Genomic DNA, 19,338 nt, shown 5'->3' on the forward strand with positions numbered 1-19,338 from the left:
AGCTGTCAACAGTGGATATGCCAGAGTGGTTGCAAGAGATGGAATACAACATTGATACTGACCAAGATGGCGGTGAATACAAATTTCTAGAATACGTAGCTAAAAGATGGTTTGGGAATCACAAATTTATATCGCAAATGGAAAATGAAAACTTCATCCTTATTATATTCATTAGTAGTGTGCATATAAATCTTAGTGTGCAATTTTCAATTCTCAGTGTGTGTTTTTCAGTTTATTTAATCTCAGTGTGTAATTTTTAATTTTCAATTCTCATTGTGTAAATTTTTGGAAAAATGGCGTAAACATAGTTTTGACAAGAATGGCTTCCCATAAACATCAATGCTTATGATGTAAATAAGTGATGCATCAAAAACAAAATATAAAATATTGCAAAAAACAACAAAACAACCTTCATATCAAATTTGGCCATTACTACTCATAAATGATTTGTATGATAAATATCTACTTTTAAATAAAAATGATATACAAAGAAATTCAATGTGGTCAGGGCATTACTTGCATCCAAAATTGACCAAAAAAAGTACAAATTCTTTTCATCATCAGATAAAATTATAAGAAGCAACTTTGGCTATATTGCAATTGTTTTGCCACTAAGTCATCTAAGTTCATTAAATGAAAAAAATAAATCTCTACAAGTGTATCATTAATTTTTGAAAGTTTTTCTTCAAAAATGTGAGTGAACAGATTAACTTTTTTAGTCAACAGTTCCCATTCATTTCTGTAATTGATAATTTTAAAATTCTACAACATTTGGATTGATTCATATCTGACTTGTGGCTAATGATGAAAAAATGAATAGGATTATTTTCATTTTATTTTATTTTAAGTTAAAGCTAATGTGTGGCCAAGAAATAGCATTATGCTAATATTTGTTTTGTTTATATTAGCTTAACATTTAATGTACAGTAATCTACAATGGTCTGAGCAACAATCACTGTTTATACATTAACATTTACTGAAAGTACCTCCATTCATCAACCCAACCAAAAAGTTACTTGCAAATACATACAGATTGGTATTTGCAGCATTTACAAACAACTGCAACTCATTTGAACAAGTCACTGCACATGGAAAGTATTGTGTATTGTCATGGTGAAATGTCACCGCAGGTTTTGGATGGAACCCAGTTGTGGGTATTCTGCTTGATCCTGTTGCAAAAACAAGGATATGTTTTGGCTCTAATTCTCTGATGAACTCATTCATTGTCGTTGTAAGAATAACATCTCCTTCTTTAAGGACTGTCTCCAGTTCATTGTCTAAATAAAAAAAAAATCTGTCACATGTAAGTCTAATTTTTGTCAATCACAGTTAAGAAGGTATGTATAAATCTTCCAATAATTGGGGGATTAAATTTGCAAAATTTTTAACACTTCTTGATTTCAATATATTTATCAATGGCAATGGCATCTGTCAACCTCAAAAGAAACACTAAATTAACCTCAATACATGATTAGGAATGTATATATAAATTTTCAATAGTATTGAATCAAATTTTGGAAAATTTCACTTTTATGTTTTGTATTTATGGCAACAGCATCAAATCTTGAAGGTCTTCACAAGTTTAGAACCATCAAATTTTGAAAAGATTGGATCAGTAGTTCTGGAGACCCCAAATGCAACAGCAGCCATAAATTTCCATGTAAATTTTGATGTCATTAAATGTATTCATTTATTAATACTGTTTTTCCCTTACTTAATATATAATACACGTATAAACTGCCTTGTATACCAACATATACTGGATAAATTGATATCACAAATATACTCTAAATTAATAATAATATTTGAGAAGAATTTTCTATTTAAGGGCATACAATACAGTTTTGATCCTGTATTTACAGTTTGATGAAAATTTGCATATAGGCTATTTTATGCCTGATTAAATCAAATCTGTAATAAAAAATATACCTTTATGTGCTACTTTTTGAGTTAAATGAGGTAGAAATTTTGTATATTTGCGGAAAATTTGGATTTGTGGCCTTATTTCCCTTTCGAAAGAAAAACATCACTTTTTTGTTTTAAAAGACAACACAATTTGTTTTTTGGTAAATAATAAGTAATTTCTGTATTTTATAAGTATCATAAAAAATTATGCATTTTTTATTCAGAAATAACTCATATTTATCAAATGGTCATGAATTGAGAAAAAAACGTAATTTTTTAATGTATATTTATCAATAATTAAAAAATTGAACTATTTACTGTTTTATAAAATTTGGTCCACATAATCTCTCTGCAAAATGAAACAAAATGTCATTTTAATGCACTCATTTTCAAATTAAATCAGTTTGAATGATAAAAATCAGTCGAAAAATGCATCTTTACCAATATGTTGCGAAAATAACATTTTACGTTAACAACGTCATTACCTCCCCTGTAACTGTATTGTATGCCCTTAAAAGTCTAGAAAAACATACCTTGAATTGATTCAACAAAATGATGAAAATTGACTAGCACCAATTCTTCGTGCTCTTTCTTCCTTGGATCATGGGAGAACCTTGGCTTCAGTAATGCCAAAAGGTCAGACGAATTGATTCTGACCTTTTTGTACTCGAACAGATCTCTTAGATTCTCCTTGATGACTAGTTTTAGTACCTGTAAATAACTATATAGTAAAACTAATTTGTCTTCAATTAAAACAAGCGAGATAGCAGTCATAGGGACTGCAAATCTCACTCATTCCACATATCTAAAGATTTTTTTGTCAATTATATAGTTTTTTATATCATTTCTTTTACCCCATAACTACTATATACACAAAACACATTATTAAACCCATAATATACCATATCCAAGCTTTGGAAGAAAACATGTCCTAAGAATTTGACCAATTTCAAATATTTAAATTTTGCCTTTTTTACCCCGATATTTACAAATTCTTTTTGGTTTTCCCTTATAATAATGTTAATACTTTATAAAACCTATGGCAAGCCGTTCTCGTCACAACTATGTTTAAACCCTTTTTTCGAAAAAAAATACACACTGAGACTTAAAAACCTAAAATAACACACTGAGAATTTGAAATTACACACTGAGATTTAAAAAAATAAAAAACACACACTGAGAATTCAAAATTACACATTGAGATTTTAAAAAGACACACTGAGATGAAATAAATTGAAAAATACACACTGAGATTAATATGCAAATTACTAATGAATATTCATGAGATGAATAATAGGTGAGAAAAAAAACTAATTTATCAATACATTTAACCTTACATCATATGTTTCCAGCCCCTTCTTCAAATCAGTGATCATTGAGCTGCATCTGAGTGTGGTCAGATAAGAGGCTGCAACTCCAATAAATTCCTCCTTATTATCCATTGTTACCCTCGACATTATTCCATCTATCTCTTCCCACCATCTATTTTTGTCAACTGCTTCTCTAACTTCATTGTCGCAAGTTGCATTTTCAACCTATACATAAAGTATTGAAGAGAGATAATATTTTAAAGGGATATACATAAACTATCATCTAATTGTACATGAAAGAGGTTACTACTGTAAATATTTGTCATTATGTTCACTCTTTGTCCTATCAAGTAATCCTATCTTTTATGATATCTGATCTAGTCAACTGACTAATGTCTGCATACAAATAACTTATTTGAGCACACCAAATAAAACTTTCATTTATCATCAAGATACATGAAATGTAAACAACTATTTCAATTGCAAGTGTTTTTTGGGGTATTTTTTTTTCAACTTAATTTACCAAAAAATATCACCTAGATTCCTTTTGGGTTCCACTTAAAAAAACTAGATAAAAAAGATGCCCCCTGAGGCCCTGCTGCATGCATATGAAAATAGGTTTGCAAGCATTAGATTCAGCAAACAGTGATGCAGAAGTACATCTTTAAATGGTTGTGTCTGTAAGGCATGTTTGATGCCCCCATCATAGTTGATTTATTCTATAAAGTAGAACATATACCGGTGATGTTGTTCCTTCTTAGCTTCACAACTCAAGTTTTTCAAAATTAAAAAGAGGTAACTTTAATATTCAAATGTCACATGATGAATTCTATTTTTCAAATGAACAATTATCAGTAATGCATATTTACACCTCTGTGGCTGTGTAATGACAAAGGCATATAGTGACAAAGTTCACCATCCTGACATTTGTGAAATTTTTTAAAAACAGAATCGAACAATATGCATGACGTTTGTAAATGTTCTAATACTCTACATAATACAAAAGTTCCAGCTTGAAAACTGTTGGAGTAAGCCGGACAAACCATGTTCTCTTTATGCAGTTAGTACAAAAAATTGACTACGTCCAAACTACCTGTCATTTTGACAATATTTCATGAAAATCATGTGGATCTGCACACCTCCATTATGTGAAATACCAGTGCAGAGGTATGGCAAGCCGTTCTCGTCAAAACTATGTTTAAACCATTTTTCGAAAAATTTACACACTGAGAATTACAACAAAGCACTCTGAGATTTAAAAACTTCAAACGCACATTGAGAATTGAGAATTACACACTGAGAATTGAAAATTACACACTGAGAATAAAAAATTACACACTGAGATTTCATAAAGACGCACTGAGATTACAAAAATGAAAAACGCACACTGAGAATTGAAAATTACACACTGAGATTTCATAAAGACGCACTGAGATTACAAAAATGAAAAACACACACTGAGAATTGAAAATTACACACTGAGATTTCAAAAAGACACACTGAGAATAAATAAACTGAAAACACACACTAAGAATTTGAAATTACACACTGAGAATTTAAAATTACACACTGAGATTTGTGCGCACTTTTTATGCGCACATATCTAATTAGCATACTTAATCTGAATCTATTACAAACTAAAACAACAAGGGGACAAAACTCGTTAGTCCTTCGATTTGGCCGTTCCAAATTATTAATAAAAAAAACTTTAGAAATACAAGAACAAGAAAAATACCTACTTACTCAGTTGTTACAAAATACAACCAAATGGTGAAAAACTTTATTAAAATTATAAGAAAACATTGGAACAATCTGCAAAAGAATGCAGTGAAATTTTTACTCAAGTGTCTAATATAGCATATAAACGTAACAAAAATATAAAAGATTAACTAGCGAAATCAGGGAAACAGTTGGAAGACTTTGAAAAGGGACACATGTTTAATTACTGGTAGTAATGATCTGAATTATAAGTAACAAACTTATGAATATGAGCGATGTTAAGTCTTGAAATTTATAACGAATGTTGGTTGAAGGAATCGCATTTCATTATAATGACAAGAGTTCTTGAGATCAAGATATAAATCTGTTGAATTATTCATCTCATGAATATTCATTAGTAATTTGCATATTAATCTCAGTGCGTATTTTTGAAATCTCAGTATGTAATTAACAATTCTCAGTGTGTGTTTTTCAATTTATTTCATCCAGTGTGTCTTTTTAAAATCTCAGTGTGTGATTTTGAATTCTCAGTATGTTTTTTATTTTTTTAAATCTCAGTGTGTAATTTCGATTTCTCAGTGTGTTATTTTAGGTTTTTAATTCTCAGTGTGTATTTTTTTTCGGAAAAATGGTTTAAACATAGTTTTGACGAGAACGGCTTGCCATACAGAGGTTTAATTGAAGCATTCAATGGCAGATAATTTTGTTAAGTGCTTTTTATGGGTTCAAAGAGGTTGGAGTTTATATAATTTCTGTTCTGTTGGTGATATACAAAGTTGTCAGTGGAATTATAGTTTAAATGCTGTTTGCTATTTAGTTAATATATAGTTAAAGGGGTAACTCTGCAAATTCTGGAAAATACTCCTCAATGGTATGTTTCCAGTAAAAAAATACAGTACAAAACAAATATAAGAAAATATGTAAAATGCAAAACAACTGATACAATAAATGCATTTTTCAAAGTTTCCAGCACAATTTAGCAAGTTGATTTATTTTCCAAACAGTGTTCATTATGTTTTGTTGATTTTTTTTTATCGTCAATATAAAAATTTATTATACCGTTGTTTTTCTAATCGGTTGAGGCATATGATAGAAAGATTTCATATTGGATGTATTACATTTGGCGTCTGTAAACTGTTCACTTTTTGAACTTCTACTTCAGACTCACTTACAAGGATCAATATATTAAACTGTTATTTTTACCATTGTTGAAGCATATGATAAAAAGATCATATCATGTCATTTTTCATATCAGATGTATTATAAGCCCTCGATCCTTCACCTCTTGGGCTGATAATACATCTGATAAATACATCTGATATGAAAAATGCCATGTATAATCTGATAATATATTGAGCGATTCATCTTAATAATTATTGTGATATTTCAAGTTTCAAATGAAATTGAAATGAAGTGGTTTGTCGATTTCAGTTTCGATCAAATTATTTTGAAGGAAACATGATTTAAATAACAAAAGAATTTATATATACATCAACTTGGTTGTTGTTGCTTATTAGAGATGATGTTTGAAATAATACGGAAAAACTCTTTTAGTATGAAATAACAAATTTATGAAAAAAATAAAATCTTTAAGATGTATATAATTATAAATTAATAAAAATGCAGGTATTTACATACAATGTTAAATAAACTTTTTAAAGTGAGTTTTGTTATTTCCCTGTCAAATGGGTTATGTAATAAGACCAGGTACCCCTAAGCCAGCTGCCCTGGACTGCTTAGGGTTCATGTATTTTAAAATAAAATATGTTGCTTATGTAAAAAAAAAAAAGAAAAAAAAGAAATGAAGTTTGAAACTAAATAAATTTGAAGTTCAATGAATTACTGTATCGTCCTAAATCTTGACCAATAGATGAAAAGTATATGGTAGTAGTTGTGATGACATAATTAGCTGATTTATTTAATTCTTAGTTTACTAACTGTAAATTGTGTTTGAATTTTGACTTTTATATTTTCTTTTGCCATTTCATTTATGTAAAATTGAGAATGGAAATGGGAAATGTATCAAAGAGACAACAACCGGACCATAGAAAAAACAACAGCAGAAGGTCACCAACAGGTCTTCCATGTAACGAGAAATTCCCGCAACCGGAGGCGTCCTTCAGCTAGCCCCTAAAAAAATATATACTAGTTCAGTGATTATGAATGCCATACTAATTTCCAAATTGTACACAAGAAACTAAAATCAAAATAACATGTTTTCATTTGCATGCTGTAATTGTGTTCACTTTGTTTGACGTTTGTTCAGTTTATTTACTTTTAGTAAAATATTTATTTTTTTTACGTTTGTTTCTATGAATGTAGGCCAACTGAAAATTTGACTATCCTACATCTTTACAAATTATTGTACCTCGTTTAGCTGTTGGTGATAGTATTCTTCTACCACATCATCAACCTGACTTATGACTGTTGAAGTTGCCACAATTGCATCCACCATTGAGGGAACAAATAGTGCAGGTGCTTCCGAACCCTGTATAATCCCTGTGGCCATCATAATACCCAAAGCTATATATTCCCCTCTTGCCTGGGCACCATAATTAGGGCGTAAAGTATATCCTCTATTACGGCAACCTTATAATAAATATAGATTTCAGTTAATTATATTTACACAGATCGATGATATTTACCGTTTTTTTTTTGGTGCAATTAAACATGAGGCTCTAATCACTGATCTGGTTTACAGTGGTAGAAGTCTGTTAAATATTACTAAATATATCAATATGGTATACATATAGAATGGGGAAAAAATTGAAATAAAAAGAAAGTACAGCCTGTAACATTCACTATAAAAATTAAATATCAAATATTTTAACACCACAAATATGGATCGGAGGAAGGATTGATTGATTGATTGTTGGTTGCTTAATGGCCAGTGGCAAATATTTCATGCATGTTCAGGACGATCTGAGAAAGGAACATTTTAAGCCATGCTTTGTTCAATTTGTCTTGGCGGTTCTGAAGAAAATGATTAAAATTCAATTTTTGCTAAAGGCTGTTCCCAGGGAAGGCAATTTTATTTAATCTCAGTAATTTTAAATTCTCAGTGTGTGTTTTTCATTTTTTTTTAATTTTAGTGTGTAATTTTAAAATCTCAGTGTGTTATTTTAGGTTTTTAAATCTCAAGTGTGGTTATTAATTCTCAGTGTGTAATTTTTTCGAAAAAAAGGGTTTAAACATAGTTTTGACGAGAACTGCTGGCCATAATATATATATAGGGTCAAACCTGTAACAAGACCACTGGACTCAATGACAGACTGCCAGAGAAGTCGGAAATATTCACGCCTGGGTCCCCCTGCATCAGCTGCATCCTCCACACTACCTTCATCTGATGTAAAACTGACCTAAAAATATAGATTTATATAATTGCAGATATTTCCTGTCCACTGCTTCAGAATAGATGCATTAGAAAGAAGTCCATTTTTAGAGATCTCACCTACTTTCCACAATAAAAGAAGGTCGGAGAACTATATTCTATACTGAATCACCCACAGATCAAACATGCCAAAGTAAAACCTTACTTTAAAATTCTTAAAGTTGTCAGGATAAAAATAAAGTATTACATAGGAACAGGATGGATTGACAGATTTCAAATTTTTATTGAAATTAACATCTATTCCTGACTTGCGGCGACCTGGATGCATCCGTAACTTAGATGTTTTTGTCAGAGTTTTCCCTTTTCAGTAGGTATAACATTCGAAGACATCATGACTTTTCTCCGCTGCCTAAGGATACAGTTTGAGTGATCTGAGTGAAAATGTGGAATCTCTGCGTTGTAAGAGGTATTCGTCAACAGAAAAATTTTGCAACTTCCAAATAATTTTTTATCAGAAATAAAACCTCGAATAATTTCATAGAGGTGCCAAATGTACAAATTATAACATGAAACTAAAAAGTTCAGCGTTTTCCAATTTCCTTCGGAATACTCTAATTTATGGTTTTGTTTGAAAGAAAAATTTCTGCTTGTCCCGAGGGTACATTGACTGCTACAAAAGACAACTCTTGGCAGGAAGAATGACCGCAAGTCAGAAATTAACTAACAAGTGTTAGCTCACTGGATGGGTCCTGTTTTCAAGATAATGACAAGGTGTTTGTATAATATTAAGATCTAGATTTCAGAAATTGAGTATTCCCAGTGGTTTCATAGAAGATTTATGAAAAAGTTAACTCATGGACAAAGGACAACAGAAAGTGATTGAAAAGCTCACCCTGGCTTTTAGGAAGGTAAAATAAAAACACATGTAGATAAAAGTGATCAATGTGTAGCTTTTGAGGTTTTTAAATCTCAGTGTGTCTTTTTGAAAATCTCTTGTGTTTTTGGAAGTTTCTTTATCTCAGTGTGTGTTTTGTATTCTTAGTGTGTATTTTTTGAGGTTTTGAAATCGTAGAGTTCTGTTGTTTTTTTGAAAGTTTTTTAATATTGAGCAGTTCAGTGTGTTTGTTTAAGTTTTTAATCTGTTTGGTTTTTTTAATTAAATTCTCAATGTTTGTTTTTGTTTTTAAATCTCAGCGTGTGTTTTTGAAGTTTTTAAATCTCAGCGTGTGTTTTTGAAGTTTTTAAATCTCAGTGTCTTTTTGAATTCTCAGTGTGGCATAACTTTTTGGAAATTTTGGTCCTCCATGCTCATCAACTTTGTACTTGATTTGGCCTTTTAACTTTTTGATTCGAGTGTCACTGAGTGTAACTGATGAGTCTTCTGTAGATGAAACATGGTCTGGCACATAAAATTATAATCCTGGAACCTTTGATTATCATTTGTAGTTTTTGAAATCTCAGCTTCGAAATTTTTTGAAAAATGGTTTTAAGAGCTTGCTTTACTGAAACCTTTTATATTATTTCACCAATCACCAATCTATGAATTTTATACCTTTAAAAGGCTAGCTTTCTTGACAAATGCATCCCTCTTGAAATACATCAGAGAAGATTTGAAAACTGTATTTCTGGATACAATGAGCCTTCTATCCACCCCAGATATTTTGCTATCTGCCCATGCTGATACAATACCCCTGACCTCTTCTGGTGTTCTACCCTGTACTTGTTCATACCTGTAATTAGTATATAATGTTTAATTCTGCATCTTCAAAGATCAATGAACCATGATGTTGAGGTCAGGGTCCATTCAAATGTCAATTACATTCTGCATCTCCATGCAAGGTTTTCTGTTACTTATTAGTTATTACATTATTTAAGAATACAGAAACTGATATAAAGTTTTCCACTTTTTGAAGTGTCAAGGCGACATTAATGTGATGATTCTGTAAGCAGCTTTAAATTGCATTCTCACACAATGATTTATTTATTTATCTATTCTTTGAGAATATAGATTTTTTTTTTTTGGGGGGGGGGGAGGGTTAAAATGTACTTAATTTATTACATCACCTGGTCTCATTATGTTAATGAACTACACACATGCCTTTTCATGTTACCATTAAATAGTTATTGGTCTACTTGGATCCTACTTTATACACAATTCATGGACGAATATTATTGGAAATTTTTTTTTTACAGCAAATTTTTTACCTTAGAATGAAAAGAAGCAGCACACTAAAAACAACAAGAATTGTAACATATTTTCAACAAAAATAATATTTTGCTTCCCTTAAATACAATTTTTTGGGGGACTGACTTCCATGACTTTGGAGGGAGACTTTATTTTGTAATGCAATAATGTATATAAGATATCTTATAAACTATAGGCGATATCTTAATATAATTACAGTTTAAGTAGATATCTTATAAACTAAACAAGATGTCTCAAGGACTTTTTAAGATATCCTATATAGTTTACAAGATATCTCCTAAAACTTTATAACACATCTCATTAAGATTATCAGATATCTAGTTTATGAGATATCTCTACAAACAACATATTTAAAAAGATATCTGATAAAGTTTATAAGATATATTATATACTTTATAAGATATCTCATAAACTTTCTTGATATCTTGAAAACTTAAGGAGATATCTTACAAACTATATAACAGAAAATAAAACACACTTTATTCCAGATACCCTAAGGATCGTTCAGTTCCAGTTTGACAACAGACGACAGACACCAAGTGATGGCAAAAGCTCATATTTCCCTGGAGGAAAGGTGAGCTAAAAATGCTGGACCAGTAAGTTCTCATCTCTTACCTTCAATTGTTCTATCAAAAAGTTTATTATGTTATTTACTTTCCATATGCTGACTCACGCTCTTCAGATTTTGAGGTTATAGTATATTCATCAACACTTTCTTGAATAGCTGTTTCAAGAGCCTCATCCTCATCCATTGCTCCTCTGAATAATAAAAATTCATCTGACATTTGAAATATACATGTATTACAATCATTCTTGACAAAAAAAACCAAATATTGAGAACATGAAGAATTTCCTCTTTTTCTCTATTTCTGTTACAGCCAACTAAGGATATATCTCTTCTGAAGATATTTCTATGACCTGAAATGTTGGTCATCAGGTACAAAAAGCGTCAATTTTGACGATTTTACGTACTTTCTCTTGACCCAGAAGACCCAGGGATGCTGGTAAAGCCTGCATGTAGAGTGGACCCTAGTTAATAAATTGACCCCAACCGTTGTTAGGTGGGATTGAATCTGATCTTGGTTCAGCAGTCTACAGAAGGTCATTTGGACCAAAAATACGGAATTTCACGATTTTTTTTCTGATTTTTGACTTCAAATGGACACGAAACTGGAAGTGGTAATTTCCTATGCGTATTTCAATAATAATAACGATTGGAAGTTATATGGCCATGAGTTTGCACTATTTTTGCAAGTTTTATGCCTCTGAACTTCCTGTGTAAGACACAGATGTGAAGCCCACCCCTCCAGAAAACTAAGTTTCAGCAGATTCAATTTTAGTCAGTATTTGTGCTCAAAATGCAACTTATACATGAGAAACATGAACATGGATAGCCTCAGGTTGACGGAACATGCACAACTTTTAAAATAATTTTCCTAAAGTGGTCTTCTAAAAGTATGGAACGACCTTGGAGCCAAATAAAGGTGGTCTGGGTACGCCCCTCATATGACGGTCACCGCATGGTAAGGGTTAAGGTTTATCAATATATACACCTATCATATAAAAATTTTGCAGATATATTTTTCTTCTGCAAGGAAAAACTTTCCTTAATGTATATATGTCATAGATAAATATGAAAACATAAGGCAACTACTGAAATGAAATTCCACTTCTCCCTACTTTATCCTAGTGGTAGACCACAATCCTAGATATTAAAAGCCCTGATTCTAAGTGTGTTTTTTTATGTCAGTATAATTTTTTCGACAAAAATTCATAGTCTCGCCTACTTTTGCTGTTAATCACAGGCTCAGCAAATATGAGGGAAAAGAATCAATAAAATTATTCCTGTTGATACTATCTTTTGATCGTAAAAAGCTTCTTTCCAAGTTTGGTAATCAAAGTGCTGTAAGCACTGTAGGCAGGCATACGTCGGGCATATAGGGCGTAGCTAGTAACCAAGAAGAAAGTCTGACTGCAAAAGTGGAAGGTCTCAGACCTCGGACCACCGCTAATTTGACCCCCTGCGTCCAAACTAAAAAAATACGAAAATTTCGTTTTCTAATTCAAAATTGCCCCCCCAACAGCGTGATCAATTGAACTAATATTAATAGACTTCTGACCTAGTTGACTACGTATTGACCACAAACAATATTCCTACGACTTTTGCAATTTGGGAAATCTTAACTACATGTCTTTAGAGATTTTCGGCGATTAAATATTTCATACATTTGTTCTTAGCCAAAAGCTCAAGGTAGAATAAATTACACAAGGATTCCTAATGTGCTCTACTTCCTATGTGCAACTTCAAAACTTTTGGGAAAATCGACTATCATTTAAGGTTTTTCTGGTCATAATTTTTGTAATCCAGAATGAAAAGTGTGAAAAAACTGTCCAATAAGTTATAAATAATATAGTAGCTAGCTAGATGATAACAATGGCACGTATTTCAGCATTTATTGGGTATAACACAAACCCAGGATGCTCCCATAAGGCATCTTAACTGCCTAAAAATCCAAGATAGTTTATGAATCTAATAAATGTTTTAAAAACTTCAACTGCAGACTGTATGTAATGTTAACTGGAAGAAAAACTAAGTCCATGTATAAGTAAAATACAGATACACAGGTACAAAATGTTAACAAGATTTCCTTCTAGATACTAGCTTTTGATCATAAAAAAGCTTATGTCCATGTTTGGTACAAATCCAAAATGGTATAGGAAAGTTATTAAAAAAAGATAAAACTTTAACCAAAGAGTGAATGTGTTGTTTCAGGGCAGAAAATCTAAGTCCATCTAAAAGAAAAATACTGAAAAAAATTGAAATTTATTTTTACAAAATTTACTTCTGGATACTATTTATTATCATAAACAAGCTTCTGTCCAAGTTTGGTAGAAATCAAGTATAGTTTAAGAAAGTTATTAAAATTTCAAAAACTGTAACCAGAGTGAATGTAATGTTTCCCAGCAGAAAAACTAAGTCCATTTATAAGTAAAAGGCGAAAAAAATGGAATTTTGTAAAAATCTGGATACTATCTTATGATCAGAAACAAACTTCTGTTCAAGTTTGGAACAAACTGAGGATAGTTTAAGAAAGTTATTCAAATTTTAAAAACTTTAACCAAGAGTAAATGTTATGTTTCCTGGCAGAAAAACTAAGTCTATTTTTAAGTCAAATACTGAAAAAAGGGAATTTTGTTTTTACAAAATTTACTTCTAGATACATGTACTATCTTATGATCATGAACAAGCTTCTGTCCAAGTTTGGTAGAAATCCAGAATAGTTTAAGAAAGTTATTAAAATTTTAAAAACTTTAACCACAGAGTGAATATTTGTGTACGCTGACGACGGAATGTAGGATCGCTATGTCTTGCTTTTTCGACTAAAGTCAAAGGCTCGAGAAAAATGGCTTAAATTCACTTTCATTTGGCCAAGTGGTTAGAGGAAAAAGAATAAAATGTACAAAGTTACAGATGGATGCCAAAATTCACTGGAGATTAAATTTACTAAGATGAATGGCAAGCCGTTCTCGTCAAAACTATGTTTAAACCATTTTTCGAAAAATTTACACACTGAGAATTACAAAAAAGCACACTGAGATTTAAAACTTCAATACGCACACTGAGAATTGAAAATTACACACTGAGAATTAAAAATTACACACTGAGATTTCATAAAGACGCACTGAGATTACAAAAATGAAAAATGCACACTGAGAATTGAATATTATACACTGAGAATTGAAAATTACACACTGAGATTTCAAAAAGAGACACTGAGAATAAATAAACTGAAAACACACACTGAGAATTTGAAATTACACACTGAGAATTTCAAATTACACACTGAGAATTTCAAATTACACACTGAGATTTTCATATTTGAGCTTTTTATGCGCACATATCTAATTAGCATACTTAATCTGAATCTATTACAAGCTTAAAACAACAAGGGGACAGAACTCGTTAGTCCTTCGATTTGGTTCCAAATTATTAATAAAAAAAACTTTAGAAATACAAGAACAAGAAAAATACCCACTTACTCTTATTACAAAATACAACCAAATAGTGAAAAACTTTATTAAAATTATAAGAAAACATTGGAACAATCTGCAAAAAGAATGCAGTGAAATTTTTACCCAAGTGTCTATTATAGCATATAAACGTAACAAAAATATAAAAGATGAACTAGCAAAATCAAGGAAACTGTTGGAAGACTTTTGAAAAGGTGTAGTAGAGTGATTTTTATGATCATTTTATATATTGTAAAAATCATCTATTTAATTACTATATTAATTATAAAAGCTTAATTACATATTTTGAATATTGTATATTCAGTTTAAATTATTACTTACAAACCTTATTTTTATGTATAGTAATATTCACGTTATTTTCTATGAATATTCATTAGGGATTTACTTGAATCATTGTATTTGATTGGCTGTTAATATTTTCGCGGTCAAGTTTAATTTCCTTTGTTTTGTACCTGTACATTTCCACGGGACGATAGCCATGACAGTCCATTGAATTTATGGTCTGATTATATTGACCACATATAGTTTACCTGTAAACCTTATATATTTTGGACAACATTATTACAGAATACTGTAAGTTACTTCTTTATTAACATTATTTGTATTTTTCACGTAAATGAGATTCTAGTAAAGTTTCTATTTTGTTTTGTAACGTTCTCCTCATATCGCATGTATGTAACACAAGTACACGAGATGTACATGATAGTATTTTATTAAGCTAGAAGTATATGATTTTATAATCTACGGTTTATTTGCCACGGTAGAATTGTATTGTTAATTTGCGTACATGACTATTTGATTATTGTCATGAATAGTCTATATTTTATAAATGACGGCTTATTAAGTGAAAGACAGAAAAGTGTTTCCATTTATATAAAGTAATAGTTTTGTAGTAAATATTTTTTATCAAGTACAAATATGAATGAGTAAAGAATATTTGTTACATTGTATATTTTTATAATTAAGAGTCCGAGTATTTATGTTCGTATTTTGGTTTCAGGACTCCATGTAATGTAATTATGTAGAACACATGATTGTGATGTGTATATGATGTGTCGTTAACCTTATCAGTAGTACAACTCACTCCACAAGTGGTAAGAGTATATTTATTTATAGTTTAACTTTGTTTATATTGTATTGTAAACATGAATTACCTCCCGTTAATTTGGAGCTTTTAATGAATCGATAATATTGACATCATAAGTCTTTATGATTATTATATTTGCAACTTTATGATTGTTGTATGATATTATGTAGTTAATTATTATACGTATTATATATTTTAATGAAGTCATTATTAATAAATGTAGATGTAACATTTATTATATACCGTTTGTTAGGTAAACCAGTATTGAATACAAATACACAGATACACGTAAATTACATATCACATTCCGATTTAGTGTATCGACAAAGGTCAAGCTATTGTAAAAGTACACGTGACACCCGATGTCAATTTCTTTGAATGTAAACACTGAACATTTTCTACTTGCAATACATTTTACTTGCTACTTAGTTAATAACAGATAAAGGTATTATTTATTATAATTCTGTATTATATAACCTGTGATATTCGTAAACGTATATATATTTATGTTATATGAAATAGCTTGTTATTTATATATGTTGTATTGCTATTTCAGACTTGTTATTTATATACTGGTACAATAAAGAATCAGAACCTTTAGCTCTCGTTAGGTGTTATTCATTAACGCATAGAAAACCACCTACTACAAATGGCGCCCACGTAGGGACATATTAGACATTCACTGAGTTAGATAGTATCTAGATTTTGAGAGTGTAGATATACATTGTTGATTATTTTTTAATATTGATTAAAAATTTCCATTTGATCATTTAGTGTGGTGGTGTTGACACTTATTAGATTGTTGCATTAATATTGAACTTGAATTAGGGTGAATGAATTGAATGTTTATAGGTACACTAGTCTACACCGTTAGCCATGTATGACCAACCGAATGAGCCATATTGCAACGCCAGGTATGACCAACACTACAATACCTACGACACTTTTGATCCACAGTACTATCCACCACGCAGAAAACGTCGTCGCCACCGAAGACGCAACAGACAACGTCCATACTGGGACCAGATAGAAGCTGAATACCAACCTGCTCCTACTCCGACTTATGTATCTCAACCATCCAGAGAACCTGTTATATGCTACAGATGTGGACAACCAGGCCACTATGCCTTTGCCTGCTGTGTTAGATTGGATCACACTAGAAAAGCTTGTAACTTTCAGCAGATGAACACTGAAGCTAAGATATACCAACAACGACAGTTATCAGGTGATACAGAAGGATTACTTGGTAGCCCTAATGAAGTCACAGTAGTCATCAATGGACTTCAAGCAGCAGCACTACTAGATACTGGTTCTACAGTCAGTACAGTTAGCCAGTCATTCCATCGACAGTACCTTGCTGACAGTCCTATTCAGACACTCAACCAGATACTTAACATCGAATGTGCAGATGGCCAGAACATGCCATACCTTGGTTACATCTCAGCAGATTTACAGTTACCAGGTACATCTACATCAGCAGATCCTCAGCCATGCTTACTGTTAGTCGTTCCAGACAGTTCTTACAACCAGCTTGTACCACTTCTACTGGGAACCAACGTTTTGACAGCAGCTATGACTGATGTAAAGCAACGATATGGATCACGTTTTCTACAAACAGCAGATCTACATACACCATGGTATATTACGTTTAGATGTCTCCTACTTAGAGATAAGGAACTACAGAAGAGATGCAACAGACTTGCCATCATTAAGAGTGCTGAAGGAAAGACTATCCGTATACCACCTAACAAAGATGTCGTTCTACAGGGATACATGGACCATGAACTACCATACCATCCAGTTTGTGGACTCCTACAGTCAACTGATAGAGCAGCAATACCATCAGACTTAGATATAGCTCCATCATTAGTATCATATCAGTATAGAAACAACAGCATCATACCAGTACATATCAGCAATGTAACTACCAGAACAGTGACAGTTTCGCCAAATGCCATCCTTTGCGAACTTCAACCTGTTTCAGTCACCGACATTGATGTACCAGACACCTACGAACAAGATGCATGGAATGAATCTACATTTCCAGATACACTTACTGATGATCAACTACGTAAAGCCAGAGAACTACTACATCAATTCAGAGATGTATTCAGCACTTCAGATACTGATATAGGCCACATTACCGCCGTACAGCATAAGATAGAACTGAAAGATGAAACACCATTCAAACAACGACACCGGCGTATTCCACCTGCCTTATTCGACGAAGTTAGAACACACCTTCAACAACTACTTACTGCTGGGATCATTCGTCGTTCACATTCGCCTTGGTCATCGAATGTTGTATTGGTTAGGAAGAAAGACAACAAGCTCAGAATGTGTGTAGATTATAGACAACTGAACCAGCTGACGATTAAAGACTCATATGCTCTTCCTAGAAGCGAAGAAATCCTTGACGCCTTGGGAGGAAACAACTACTATACCGTCATGGACATGAAGAGTGGTTATCACCAAGTAGAGGTAGAAGAGACACACAAGGCTAGAACAGCATTTACAGTCGGCCCTCTTGGTTTCTACGAGTTTAACAGACTCCCGTTTGGCCTCGTAAACAGTCCAGCAACTTACCAACGTCTCATGGAACAGATACTTGGAGATCTTCACCTAGATATATGCTTTATATACCTTGACGACTTGATCATCTTTTCGGAGACGTATGAAGAACATCTTGAAAGGTTACAGATGGTACTACAACGACTAAGAGAACACAACTTGAAACTTTCGCCCAAGAAATGTGCATTCTTCAAAGACAAAGTCAAGTACATCGGTCACATTGTCTCTAAAGATGGTATTTCACCCGATCCAGATAAACTAGAGAAAGTTATCAACTGGCCTCGACCAACAACGCCAGAAGAGGTACGTCGCTTCCTTGGTTTTGTCGGCTATTACCGCAAGTTTGTCAAAGATTTCTCCAAGATAGCAAGACCGCTCACAGATTTGATGCCTGTACCAAAGAAGTCCAGTAAGCGAAAACTTAAGAAGCCAACAGTAACATCATGGTTTTGGGACAAGCCACAAGAAGATGCCTTCCAGAAGCTCAAAAGTCAACTAGCGATGCCACCAGTTCTTGGTTATCCACGTTACAAGGAACCTTTTGAATTACATACAGACGCATCTATGCTTGGTCTTGGAGCAATACTGTACCAAACACAAGAAGGAAAGAAAAGAGCCATAGCCTATGCCAGCAGAGGACTTAGCAAGACTGAGAGGAACTACCCAGTCCATAAGTTAGAATTCCTTGCTCTGAAATGGTCAGTAACAGAGAAATTTCATGATTACCTTTATGGCAACACATTTACCGTGGTTACAGACAACAACCCACTTACCTACGTTTTAACAACAGCGAAGCTTGATGCCACTGGACATCGTTGGATAGCAAGTTTGTCATCATACAACTTTAACATCGTCTACCGACCTGGTGTCAACAACGCTGATGCAGATGCACTTTCCAGACTTCCAGAACTGCTTGGTCGTACCAACACCTCCAACATTAGTACAGATTCTGTGAAAGCCATTTGTCAGTTACAGCATGCACAACCATATGTTCAGACGTTATCAATGACAACATCTAAAGCCACTGATGATCCATACTTACCATCACAACATCTAGTTAACATCAAGATGGAACAGAAGAAAGATACTTACCTTAAAGATTGGATATATTGGGTTGATGAACATCGCAAGCCACGAAAAGAACAGCTAGAACGTTCACCATGGAACACTTGGTTTT

At 32.3% G+C, this 19,338-nt stretch overlaps 1 protein-coding gene and 1 long non-coding RNA gene across 2 annotated transcripts; one reads left to right on the forward strand and one right to left on the reverse strand.

Moving 5' to 3' along the window:
- Positions 1–858: 858 nt before the first annotated feature.
- On the reverse strand, positions 859–7,556 carry LOC139495801 (G2/M phase-specific E3 ubiquitin-protein ligase-like). Its single transcript, XM_071284174.1, has 4 exons — positions 7,303–7,556; positions 3,243–3,440; positions 2,439–2,616; positions 859–1,277 (listed from the first exon to the last, which is right to left on the reverse strand). The coding sequence occupies exons 1-4, from the start codon at positions 7,444–7,446 to the stop codon at positions 967–969; spliced, it is 831 nt and encodes a 276-aa protein (XP_071140275.1). The 5' UTR covers positions 7,447–7,556; the 3' UTR covers positions 859–966.
- A 7,237-nt stretch (positions 7,557–14,793) lies between these two features.
- Positions 14,794–16,186, forward strand: LOC139495799 (uncharacterized). Its single transcript, XR_011657476.1, has 2 exons — positions 14,794–15,076; positions 16,147–16,186. It is a non-coding gene; the product is annotated as an uncharacterized lncRNA (long non-coding RNA).
- The last annotated feature ends 3,152 nt before the right edge of the window (positions 16,187–19,338 follow it).

This window comes from Mytilus edulis, chromosome 11 (genome assembly GCF_963676685.1).
Source record: "Mytilus edulis chromosome 11, xbMytEdul2.2, whole genome shotgun sequence".
NCBI lineage: Eukaryota > Metazoa > Mollusca > Bivalvia > Mytilida > Mytilidae > Mytilus > Mytilus edulis.

What these genes read in the sequence shown, in the direction of transcription:
- LOC139495801 (XM_071284174.1), bottom strand. Translation starts at nt 7,446, where the DNA reads ATGATGGCCACAGGGATTATACAGGGTTCGGAAGCACCTGCACTATTT. An exon ending in ATCACCAACAGCTAAACGAG is followed by an intron (nt 3,441 to 7,302) that starts GTACAATAATTT and finishes CTTTATGTATAG; the next exon opens with GTTGAAAATGCAACTTGCGA. An exon ending in TTTTGTTGAATCAATTCAAG is followed by an intron (nt 1,278 to 2,438) that starts GTATGTTTTTCT and finishes TTTTTTATTTAG; the next exon opens with ACAATGAACTGGAGACAGTC.